Source organism: Furipterus horrens, unplaced genomic scaffold (genome assembly GCF_987537825.1).
Source record: "Furipterus horrens unplaced genomic scaffold, mFurHor1.1.pri manual_scaffold_9, whole genome shotgun sequence".
Taxonomy (NCBI): domain Eukaryota; kingdom Metazoa; phylum Chordata; class Mammalia; order Chiroptera; family Furipteridae; genus Furipterus; species Furipterus horrens.
In genome coordinates this window covers 84,322,150-84,335,432 of record NW_028327179.1, presented here as the reverse complement: position 1 = coordinate 84,335,432, position 13,283 = coordinate 84,322,150, and the positions used below count along the sequence as shown (strand labels likewise).

Below are 13,283 nucleotides of genomic sequence, written 5' to 3'. Positions count from 1 at the left end.
ACGTGAAAAGGTAGGCACAGGTTAGATTCCATGGCAAGAGAAGTTATTTCTCTAGACTTCTGACACAAGTACATAGTTACAATCTACTCTGTTTACTTAAAAAAAGAGAGAGAAAAAAAAAAGTAAAGTCGTTTTCCAATCATAAAGAAACCAGCCCTGAGACGTACATACTCCTCCGTGACGCCTCTCAACAACCTTGGTTTCCTGTCCTCACAACGCCAGGCACCGTGATTCTCACTTAATAGGAATAGGATAAATGTTAGTAGCATTGAACGGAATTGACATTTCAATAGCTCTTCTTGTGGGCAGAGGAGGATGTTAATCTTTAGTGGAGATTACACCTTATTATTTCCTTCCCTAAGATCAGCACTTACTCCCCTTTTCATAAGGGGAAAGCTGAAGAACCAGCTGAGTAAGGGAATAAGTTAAACTACATTTTGCCCAATGAATTACAATTCACATTCTGCTATGAAACAGAGCCATCTGGCAGGGCACCGGCAGACAGCTAGCACTCCAGAAGAAACAGACATGACCTTGGCATATTTCAAACCAAGCCTCCCAGCCTTCACAACTGCCATGATGGAAGAGTTCTCTAGCCAAAGAATAAGTAACAGTCGTTACAATACAGTTACTCTGTCTTGGATATAGATTATAATAATGAAAGTGCACTTAAACTCTGGTGTTAAAAAACAAGGTCATTTCCTGTCCAAGAATAACCCACCTACCAAAGTATAAAATAAGGTACAACTCATCAACAGTCAGAACATAAAGAACATATTTGCTGCTCAAAAGCAGAGTTAGGAGGAAACTGGATAAAGCCTGGCATACACAAAATAATTTTTCCATAGAAAGAGTTCCTCATAGTCCTGCCACTGTTCCAAATAGGTAACTTCCAGACCTACATACACATTCCCCAATCCTTTTCTGCAAGTTTCAGTGCCAATTCTAATTAATGTGGCAACCTCCCACCTTACCTAGGCACAACCTCTAGGACCAACACTTGGGAAAGTGAGTGACAGGAGTTCCTCTTCCCCTTGTAAACCCAGTAACACTTCAGATTAATTTTCTAAAAGTGGCACAGATTTGTCCAATTCTATCAGATAAGTGACATCTCCCTTGAAAATGCCCCCAAAACCAGTCAATAATAATCCTGCCAAGATATTTAATTCTCTTAAAAACAGAGGGAAAAATAAAGAAGCAAACTACAGCTCATCAAACCCCAAATGGACCCCCAACCCCACATAGCCCAGTCTGCATGGCACACTCACGGGATGAAGGATGGTACCCAGAATGTTCTGGTTATGGCAGCTCTCCAGAATGATCTGAACATCTCTCTGAAGCAGTCGAGACTCGGTGAAAAACTTGGCTTCTGCAGCAAAAGGCTCTGGTGTTTCACTGCCATCTGCTTCCCGTCGAAAAGTTGGGCACTACAGCCAGAGTAAGGTGAGTGAGGAACGCAGCCCAGCATGAGTGTTCGCCATTCTCACAGCACACTGAACCATCCCAAAAGCACAAACCAACAAGGCTACGCTGAGAAAGTCTCAGATCAGATCATCTAACATTATTTTTAACTATAATGGTAAGAAGTAACTGGAAACAGCATCATCTCAGATTTTGGGGGAAGGCAAATAAAACTCAAGTTATCATGGGGAAAATAACTTTACTTACAATTGAAAATTACCCCTTGCAAGAAAAAACTCATCAGTACCTAGCATTAAATCCTTGGTGTTTTTTTTTTTTTGTTTTTTTTTTTTTTATCAAAATGTGTCTTTTACATTAAGATAAGCCAAATTCAGAAAACTTCACAGCCTCCCATCCCCCATTACTGTATTTTGACAATCTCTCCACACAGCCCACTCCAAACAGACCCTGCGTACTTAAAAAGTTTTAAAAAGTCTTATTTGCTCTCATTGGAATGAACCCACTGCAAAGTTTTCTAGCCAATGCTAATGGCCCATTCTGGAAGAAGCATTAAATCTGAAGTCCCCAAGTAGAAAAATCTACCTATGACCGAACACTTCAACAAACCCTAAACCCACCCCGTGGCCCAGCGCATGGTCTGACCTTGATCCCTGATAGCATGACGGTAACCAGGTAGTAATCTGGGAGGAGAAGGGCCCTGACCACACTGCCATCTCGCACGTGCTCGATGATAGCTGCACGACAGAACAAACAGCTTAAGTCATTAGCAAAATTCACTTCAGGGATAAACAACGCCCGGTCAACTGAACACAGTTCCCCTCCTCGAACCCTCAGGAAAGGCTCCCTCCACGAAATGCTGAAGCACTGGCAGATCGTGAGTATTCACACAGTAGGCTCTTCCACAACTGCTCCTGGGGAGCACAGAGCAGTGACTTCTATGTCTTCTGAATCCTCTGGGATCTCATGGCTCACATCTAAGCTTTGATATCCATGAGGTAAATTGCTCACCTTAGTACCATGTACCCAACAAAAAATAATTAATAACAATTCAAGATTGGCAGTAATTTTATTTTACTGAGTCAGTGTTAACAAGGTCTCAAAGTAGGGCCAAAACTATACACACACACACACGCACGCACGCATGCACACACCTTTGGTTGTATAAAAAATACACATTTCTACCTCAGTTACAAGAATGGTATTTAAGTAGCCATATTTTAGAAAACAGAAAGAGACCCAATGTGCAAAAATACCAGCAATTTACTACCCTGTACCAGCAAAGAACTAACCTTTGCAAAATATACCTGATGTGAGCCATGTGAACTGGATCAAGTTTCCTTCCAAAACACCATGGTGTTGTTTTACCCTTAACAATTTCCCTTGGATACTAAATAAGTAAAACAGGTTTTATAAACCCCAAGAAGCTGGAGAGCAAATAGAAAGAAATCACCCTGAGTCGCATCTGTCCTTGCCCACCAGCCTCACCATTGACAGGCTTCTGATGGTGTGAGTCCACAAAGTGCCTTGGGTTCTCAATGGTGTACTTGAGGTCCCGGATAGTATGTGAGCCATTCCCATCACTCCACATCCCTTTCTTAGCTGATTTTGCTTGTTCCTCACACTCCGAAAGCCGATTCTGCTCAGGACTGGAATGTGAAAAATCAACACACGTGGTTAGTGAGTTCACAAACATATCAGGCTCTTCTTTGACTCTGGGTTTCTTCAGCATCTTCTCCCCTTGAAGGGTCCAAAGAATTTATTTCAGATCAATAGCTTTAGACCCAAGCCTATAACCAAAAACCACCATGAGTGCAACTTCAGGACTCCAGATTTGTTTTCTCCAACAGCAGATTCAATCCCAAGAGCATTTAATGAGAATATCCAAAGAACACACGTCTCAGTACTGCCACCATCAGTGATTACAAGAAAACAAGTTGGTGGCTCAGAGGGAAGCCACTCTAGGAGGTACAGCTTCATTTAACTATCGCAGATTCAGGAACTGAAATCCAGGCAGAGCTCAGCAGGACACAGTGCAGGAAAAGTGACTAAGAACCACTCTTACTCCCTGCTGTCCACAGAACAGGACTGGGGAATGAAGAGCAAATACTGTTGTTGCAGAAAATGTCACCCCAAAACTACTTACAGATTCATAAGGCCAGCTAAGCAAAAGCACTTTGAAAATGGAAGACTCCTCCTTCATCAGGTGGGAGACCACACTACATATAAAAGCAGCCAGAAAGTCAGCAAATAAACACAAACAAAACCAGAAATGGCTCTGTTCTTTCTCAAACACGTATCTGAGCAAAAGAAGTAAACTGCACGGCCTTTGTACAATCTCAGTGCCCGGTTCCATCAATGGCTAACTCTCCCACCTTGATCAGTAGAGATATCTAAGCAGGGACCCCTGCCCTATAATTTCTCAAACCAGAAGTCTTCAGTACCTTTATCCCCTCCCCACTCCCCAAAATAGACAACCACATTCTCAGGGATCCAAAATTACAGCCAGAATTCAATGAAAAAATGTAGCTTAAGACACAGAAGCAAACATAGAAACTGAGAAAAGAAGGTTTTAAGTCAAGACTACTTTGGAGAAAAAAAAGACTGGTACACCAGGAGATGCATCTTTGTTGAGATGGTAAAATACTACTAAGGGCGTTTTAAAAAGTCTTCATTCTGGATGCAAATTGGATTCCTAAAAAACAGTGCAACAATAATCACGCCAATAATTGTCCTTAAGATAAAACTTCAGCATGCTCTCCAAAACACCACCTAAGACAAATGTCTTAATGCAACAAATTCCTAGCAAATCACTCTATCAGGTCAGCAAGTTCCACAGAAGTTTATGAGTGGGCCCCAAAACTAAAAAGGCAGGAAGAATGTAGAAAGTGCATTTTTGTCTTTGCTGATCCCCATCATTAGTACAGGCCATGCTAATATTTATCCAAAGCCTGGACATGATTTAAACAGCATCTTTAGCCTCCAAATTACTCATGTAGCCTATCACTTTTCAGAGACTAAGGTATTAATTAAAGTCAGCTGCAATCCATCCTACTGAAAGCCAACACTGGTAAACTTGAATATGATTACATGTACTATAAAGCCTATATACTTAACACTCATTTCTAGTAAGTTCACACTGCCATCAGCTAAACAAATACATTTTCACTTATTAAGTATCTATAGATCCATAATCCAAAACAGACTTCAAAGGCTTTGGAGAGAAATTCTCCCTGACTTTAAAACAGAACAATTAAGCCTTTATCAGTTTAACTAGATTCTAAACAGTACATTTTGCTTTGAATGTATTTATTCTTTCCACTTTACTTTTCATTGTACTTACTCCTGGCACATGATATTATATACCTATTTCTTGGTTCAGCGCCTGTCTCCCCATTAAAATGTTAGCGGAAGCTAAGTATGTTTATTCATGGCTCTATTCTCAATGTCTAGAATACAGCCTGGCACATAGTTAAGTATTCAATGAATCTTTTAGAAGGAATGGAAAAATACTATGGAACTGAGTATCTATGGTATAAAACAAAGCCTGGTGACTCTCACGACATGAAGAAATAGCTGCCTGTCTCGAGCCTGGTTTTTTAAAGGGGTTACACACATCAAAGGCCACTAAAGAATGGTGAGTGACCTGCTGACTCAGAATAATCCACACCTGAACAGGAATGCCCTAAAAGCCAGTGAGCACCATAGGTCACCCACTTAACATCGGGAGACAGTAATGAAAATGCAGCAAAGAAAGCCGATGCAGAGCTGACCACCCAACCTCCCTTGAGCAATCCCAGCTCTCATGGTGGAGAAGGAAGTCAGAAGATCACATGAGTAATGAAGACTTACTTATTAGCTCTCATGCCTTCTCTCCGGGTGGCCAAGCCCTCTGCAACCAGGGACTCTGCAATGTTTTCCCCATTGGTATCTGAGGAGGAAAAAAAAAGAAAGAGTGAATTAAACACAAGATTCAAATCTGCCTCCAATGGCACTAGAGACCAAATGGAGCCCACTTTCACCCTGAGCTCTTCAAGGAGAATGATGTTGCCAGAGACTGCACAAGGCAACGACACAGTGTTGGGTTTTTCAGAAAACCTTTTCTCCCAAAATGTCTAGGGTCTAAGACCCCGAAGGTCTATAAATCTTCTCAGAACTCTGCTTGTAATTTTCTGGTGTATCTCCCAGGCCAAATACAATCTCAAGAATGCTGGGGATTGTCAAGAAAGCAAGACACATGCAGCAGCCTAGGGGTATAAAGAACACTGACCCAAGGAGGGAGGCCTGGAGCTGAATAAACATTTGCCATTTAATATCTTAGACGAGGTCTCTTAGCATTAACTTATTCATCTCTAAAATGAGAAGATAGGTTCTTGTGAGAATTAAACAATAACATCTAAAACAGCAAGCATGTTAAGAATTAAGAACCTATTATACATAACAATCAGACAGATTTGTTTAGGATTGTTTATTACATTTTATACCAGGAAGTCCAGGTCCTCTCAGGATGTCCTATTCTTTGCTCCAACGCCTTAAGAAAGACTTTCTCTTGCTCTTAAAGAGATGCAGGGGACAGTGTCTAGATTTCTAATCTCTCACACAACATAGCAGCCTTCAGAGCAGTCAAGAAAAATAAAGTTAAACATAAAACCCAACCTGATTAGGTTTTACCTGGGCACTTGAAACAGTAATTGCATTTCCATGCTATTGAAAAAGCTTTTAGGCTCTGTGTATTTTCTTAAATCTCTGCTTGTCAACCAAAACAATAAAGGAAGATATCTACGAGGGAATTGCCACATAAAAAATGTTTAATATGACAGAAACAAGTTCCTAGATAAACTGAAACAAAAGTCTAGCTGATAGGTAATGGTAGCACAGAATAAAGTTCTGTAAGATTTCTATGCGGTACACTAAACAATGACTTCTGCAAGCAAGCACAAGTATACACACCATCCCCAAACCCAATTTAAATGTCTTGCCATTAGCATGCCCCAGTTTCTGCACAGGTAAATTGCAAGCCTCTCTTCTTACCAAGAAAAGTTCAGATGAATGATATTTATACAAAGGATGATCAGGTTCTGAGGCTGTGCATGGATCACAAGAACCTTTCCACTCAAGTTAGTACTGAGGCCAGACACACACAGCTACCTAACATTACTAAATATTACACTGGTTCTTTCAAAACAATAGGAATACTAAGAATGAAAAGTCAAAAGGAGGGATCCAACAAGTAAGGGAAGAGTTGAGCAGTAAGGGGCCAAGGCGTCAGGGGGTGAAAAGAATGAAGCTGAGGGACAAACAAGATGACTGGCCCCAACAACAACCAATCAACAGCATACCCAACAGATACTCTCTTAGCACAGAGAACTCTGATAATGGTGGTCAGCAGGCCAACTTCTAAAAACTGAGTTCTGATTGCTCCTTCAAAGAAAGAAAAATACATTTCTCTGGGTCAGACTCGCAAAGGAAGCAACAAAATGTGGGAGACAGAATACTGAAAACAGGGAATCTGTAGGGCATGCGTCTGATTTTCTTGCTCATTACTGATCAAGTTATGAATGTGATCAAGTCACAACTGGGGATGACACTATGAGCAAGTGGCTGATTACACTTTCTCTAAAAGTCACAAGACTAAACAGCCTCTTTTTAAAAATAAGTTCAAGGGACTTCTGGCCAAAATGGAGGTTTTGACAGACACACTGCGTCTCCCTCCACAACTAAGAAGGAATACAACTACCTCAAAATTAGAGACAACCAGAAGTTCCAGAAAATTGACCTATATGAAAGTCCAACAAACAAAGATATAAAGAAGAAATACTCATCTAGACAGGTAGGAGAGGTGGAGCCGGGGTGGACAGGACGTGCTGTGGTGGTGGCAGCAGTGGTGGCGGCGGTGGCAGCAGCAGCAATGGTGGAAGTGGCGGGCCGGTGGAAAGTGCAATCACACATTTTAAAAAGAAGGCAGGGACACCTGGGGAGTGTTCCCAGCACCAGACCAGACCACACAGCTCATGGTTCCAGTGCCGGGGAAAATAAAGCCTCATTGCTTTTGACTGTGCAAACCAGTAGGGGTTGGGGCGGAGGAAGAAACTGCTGGTTTCTCTCAACGGTCCGCTTGTTTAAAGGGCCCCCACGGTCCTAGAACATCTGCAGACCCAGCCACCATGGGAAAGATGGCCAGGGTAACAACTAGAGGGGCGCCAGTCCCATACGGAAGTGTGAGAAGTTCCTGGAAAAGGGGCAAGTGCTGAGCAAGCAGCATTGTTCCCTAAGACCCCTCCTTCCAACACAGTGCCACAATATGGTGAAACGGGTCGGGTCGCCCTGTACTTACAAATCCCTCAGGCTCCACCCCTTACAACGTAACAGGTGCAACAGCTCTTTCTAAGACACAGAGGCAAACAAACACAGGGGCCTGTCAAGATGAGGGGACAGAGAAGTATGGCCCAAAAGATGGAATGGATCAAAGTTCCAGTGGGAGAACTAAGTGACGAGGAGATAGCCAGCCTAACAGACAAGAATATAGCCAACTTAACAGATGTAGAGTTCAAAACACTGGTGATAAAGATGGTCCCAGGCTTGACAGATATGCTCAAGAATGGCAGACGCATAAAGGAAGAAGTGAAGGCTATGCTAAATGAAGTGAAGAAAAATCCACACAGAACCAATGGTGAAGGGAAAGAAATCAAGGTTCAAATCAATGATTTGGAACATAAGGAAGAAAAAAGTTACCCAGTACAGACTGAGAAAACAAGAATTCAAAAAATGAGAGGCTTAGGAACCTCTGGGACAACTTTAAACATACCAACATCCAAATCATAGGGGTACCAGAAGGAGAAGAGGAAGAGCAAGAAATTGAAAGCTTAAGAGAAAAAATAATGAAGGAAAACTTCCCAAATTTGGTGAAGGAAATAGACATGCAAGTCCAGGAAGCACAGAGTCCCAAACAAGCTAGACTCAAGGAGGACCACACCAAGACACATCATAATTAAAATGTCAAAGTTTCAAGATAAAGAGAGAATCTTAAAAGTAGCAAGAGAAAAACAGAGAGTTACCTACGAAGGGGTGTCTATAAGACTGTCGGCTGACTTCTCAAAAGAAACTTTGCAGTCAAGAAGGGACTGGCAAGCAGTATTCAACGTGATGAAAAGCAAGGGCCTACAACCAAGAATACTCTATCCAGCAAAGCTATCATTTAGAATGGAAGGGGAGATGAAGTGCTTCCCAGACAAGGTAAAGCTAAAGGAGTTCATCATCACCAAGCCATTATTATCTGAAATGTCTAAGGGATTTACTTAAGAAAATGAAGATCAAAATTATGAACATTAAAATGACAACAAACTCACAGCTATCAACCACTGAATCTAAAAAATAAAAACAAAATCCAACAAAGCAAACCAGAATAGGGATAGAATCATAAGTATAGGGATCATTTGAAGGGTTATCAGCTGGGAGAGGGAAGGGAGAGAAATGGGGAAATGGTGCAGGGATTAAGAAGCACAACTGGTTGGTGCAAAATAGACAGGGGAAGTTAAGAATAATATAGGAAAGGGTGAAGCCAAAGAACTTATATGCACAACCCACGGACATGAACTAAGGGGGGTGGGATTGCTGGAGGGAAGAGGGGTACTGGACAGAGGGTAGCAAAGGTGAAAAAATTAGGACTACTGTAACAACATAATCAATAAAATACACTTTAAAAGAAAAATAAGTTCTAGGTTAACCACAATTTCTCAAATTCTGCCATTCTCCCCCATCATAAAGAGTAGCCACAAATTAGGATAAAGATATGAATACTAATTAATTATCTAAGCCACTGTTTCCTTTCATTACTATGACATTGAGAGTTGGTTAAAGTATAAATTAAAATATTAAACTTTAAGCCATTTAAGCCATTAAAATTCAAAGATATAGGTAACAATCATGCTTTCAGTACATATTTACTGACAAAATCCTATGTGCCAGGTTTTAGTCTAACATTAGTGCATTAACTGCTCAATTATACTCAGTTTATAATTTGGGTCAATTTAAAAAATAAAACATTTTAAAAACAACATTAAAGATTGTTATAAGTGTCAGATTCTCTTAACATAAACAATTTGACCATTTTAGTTGAAGACCAGGGTTATTTAAAAGAACTCTTAGACACTGGCTCTTTATAGATATATCTGTGCCCATAGTGAGGTCTCTTTCAGGGTAACAAAAGACTGATCAGTTGTTATTGAATTGGAATTATTTTAAGTAATGAAATCCTCGAACAATGCATTTGGAAGACAGTGGACATCTATTTGTATTACATTCTTTCTAACCAGTAACCATCCAACAATACTTAAGTGTTTTATTTCCAACTATATTACTTGAATTCTGTGTAAAAGGCAAATTTATCTATTTCTCTTTTTGAAAAGATTACACATATTACTATAACTTCCCATCCAATCAAGAAACAGATAATTCATCTGGGAGGCTGAAAATAGTGGTGTTTCTCTACTTGGTAAATTCGACAAGACGCCTCCAAGAACATGCCCGTCTCACTTATCTAAAACCGCTACAATTAAAATCAGAATCTTAAGAGGATGAGCCCTGCCCAGGTTGTTCAGCTGATATGCCAAGGTTTCAGGGCTAATCCCTAGTCAGGGCACATAAAAGAATCAACCAATGAATGCACAGATAAGTGAAACAACAAAATTGATGTTTCTTTCTCTCTCCCTCTCCCTCTTTCTCTCTCAAAATCAATAAACACTTTTTTTAAAAAGGATGATGTTAGCGTCATTCTACCCTGTTTTCTTACTTCTAGTACTGACTACCCAAGTCAAATAGATTATCTAAAGCAGCTCAGCTGGAACCTTATTTTATCAAAAAATCACAGGACACTTAAAAATATTTGCTACTAAAATAATTCTAGATGAACATAACTATTTTATGCTTTACAGAGAACATTTTACCAAGTCTTTCAATGTTCCATTTTTGTTCAAACTCTATTCCATAATCTTTCTCTCCCTCTACCTAGCTCAAAAGACCAGAACACCTAATATCCCATAAGCCATCTGGCCCAGGTAAACCATCGGCGTTAAGTGTGCACATATACAAATGTATTTATTGAGCACATACTCTGTGTCAGAGCTAGGTGCTTTACATACACTGTCTCTTTAAACTCGCTCAATAATTTACAAATGAAGTAACTACGGCTTAGAAAAGTTAAGGGTTAAATTAAGTGAGGGTCTATGAGAGGAGAGCCAGAATTCTATCCCACATGTACACAACTCCAAAGCCTGAGTTCTTCCCATTCAATTGCAAAATATGTGGCTTACAAAAAAACCCCACAAACCCGAAACAAATCTTCCTTTCCTAAAGAGAGTTCCCATGAGCAGAAGAAAAACCATAAGATAAATAAAAGAAATAGAAGATGCAATCGGAAATCTATAGGAATTCAATTAGCACTATGACCTAGATGCACAGAGCCATTAAGTTCCATGGGCTGAGGCCTAAATAGAGGAAAAAATGCTACACTGTACAACATACACCTAAACCAAGCCAGGAAAGCAGGCCCAGGACTAAACAAGAAGCCAGAATATCTGGTAACTCTTCTGCATGTATGTGCGATGAACTCACACTTCCAGCTACATCAATGGCCAGCTCTCCTAGGGCTACCTCCACCAGCACTCAATGGCCTTCCACCAGATGAAAACTGACTGGAGAAACTTTAGACTCTACGAGGGGAGAAATGAGTCCCTTTCTCCTTGATACTCACCTTTTCCAAGGTAGATCATGCCATACTCCCGTCTCTGCTGAGACTTGTTTTCTATTGTGAAACAGACTTCCTTCCCAATCAGCTTCTTCCGAAGGAACTCTCGAGCAGGAAACGCCCAGGGCTAAGAGACAAAACAAATGTGTCACATGAGAATTGCCTAGTTCCCCACCATATTCAACATTCAAGTTCATTTCTTCAATATCCTAGCCCTGTGCTTGGCCCTGAAGAGAATATAAAAATGAAATGCACACGACACAGATCACACTTAGGGAGCTCATAAAAAGAGGGTCTAGCAATTGGTTTAACTAGCACAGGCCCTAAAAGCAGGCCTCACAGTTTTCCAGAGGCTGGCAGTAGTACGTTTCCCCCCATCACTGTCTATTCAGAGCTATAGCTTACTTAGTGAATAATTGCCATTAATTTTATAGCACTTAACCATGTGTGAGATCCTACTCTAAATGCTTTGTATTTATCAACCCACTCCTGGGTAGGAAGTCCAGGCTCCAGAAATTCACAAAGCTAAAGGGAAGTCATAAATAACAACTATGACTTCCATTTGTCTCTCTCCAGCTTAGAATCACTTTCACTGACTATTAAACTAGCCTGAAACCAGTTCACTGCACTGTGGAAGTAGGGATAAGGTTCTAGTACTACTAGAATGAGTGCCCTACTCAAGTAAGAGCCTTGCATATGGCCATTTCCTCCACCTTTTTTAGGAACAGCCAACAGAGTTGAGAATGGCAAGAACTATTCTCCCCAAAATGTCTTCTTTTCCTCTATTGTTCTAGTCTGAAGCTATACCAGTGGGACCCTATACAGGTCCCAGGATCTCTAGGAAGACACTAGTAACAGGTCCTGGTCACCTTGACAATGACACAAGGAGTTACCCATTAAAGGCACTGACACAAGAAATGAGCCACACATCTACACAATAGGAAGTAAAGTCTCCATGTGATCTCAAGATAGAGTACAAAGGAGTGGTTTTGCCCCATCCCTAGCCCATCAACTGCTAGGATGGTAAAGACAAAGGGAGATGTCTCCTCTGAAGCAGCCCTGTCACTCAGTGGTCACAGGCACTTGAATTTATAGTCTAGACCTAGCTCAGTGCCCCAAGTTCCCTAGAACAGAAATGAGGAAGGAGGGACTAAGAACTCAAGGAGTATATGATCAGCAGAAGATCATGTGCAAAAAAAAGTGCAAAGTATAAAAGGGAAGAGTGGTATATGATAGACATACAATGTCTGTTATAACTTCATGGAGCCACAGAACTTGGGCCACACACAGTAAAGAACAGTATATGCGTGGCCTGTTCAGCCCATGAGGATCATTCCACGAGGTTATCCAACGAGCTTTTCCAGAAGAAAAACATCCACATGACTTCCCAGAAACCAGAAACAACCAGTTGGGCTAGTATACAAAAAAAAAACAGTCCTGTTATATAAGCCAACTGTGGATGGTTCTAGGAAGAACTGATTCTCAGTAAGTGCCATGGAAAACATAAAAGCTTACACTCAATCATCTAATGCTCTCTCCTCAAAGCACCAACAAGCAAAAGAGCCAATCACTCAATAGCAAAATAGAGCTCACCATATTTTATGGCCCATTTGTACTTCTTAAACCATTCCTAAAAATGAAAATCGATACCTATAACCAAAGAGTCTAATGACTGATAATGAGCCCAATTATCAACCAGTCACAGAAACTTTACTGAATCAAGTAACACAGGCTCCTGCTACTTTTATTAATTCAGTGATCTACTTACTCTAAAATTATTTTCAACTATACAAGGTCTGTCCAGGAAAACTCTATCCATTGTTAATATAATGAGAAAAGTTTGCACAACATCAGTGAAACCTGACAGCCAAGAAGAGTGGACTGGAATGCGCATGTGTGAACAGTGACAACTTCACTGTACTAGTCAGTGGCGGCAATATACTCTGTTGAGTGAGCATGTGTATTGTGACTGTCACGTTCAAAATGACTGAGCAGGTAGAGCAACACATCTGCATCAAATGTTGCGTTTAGCTGGAACATTCCACCATGGAAACTATCTGGATGATGCAGAAGGTTTTCGGGGATGATACAATGAGTGTAGCGCAAGAATCTGTTGAAAGTG

General features: G+C 40.7%; 1 protein-coding gene across 1 annotated transcript in view; it reads right to left on the bottom strand.

The window, feature by feature from the left end:
* The window catches only part of SND1 (staphylococcal nuclease and tudor domain containing 1), a 427,097-nt gene that overhangs the window by 383,828 nt on the left and 29,986 nt on the right, over positions 1-13,283 (bottom strand). The window contains exons 3-7 of the mRNA XM_090287466.1: positions 11,168-11,288; positions 5,272-5,350; positions 2,908-3,068; positions 2,065-2,156; positions 1,269-1,427 (exon numbers count right to left, since the gene is read on the bottom strand). Coding sequence (XP_090143592.1) covers positions 1,269-1,427; positions 2,065-2,156; positions 2,908-3,068; positions 5,272-5,350; positions 11,168-11,288 — 612 coding nt within the window. The remainder of the gene's footprint in view (positions 1-1,268; positions 1,428-2,064; positions 2,157-2,907; positions 3,069-5,271; positions 5,351-11,167; positions 11,289-13,283) is intronic.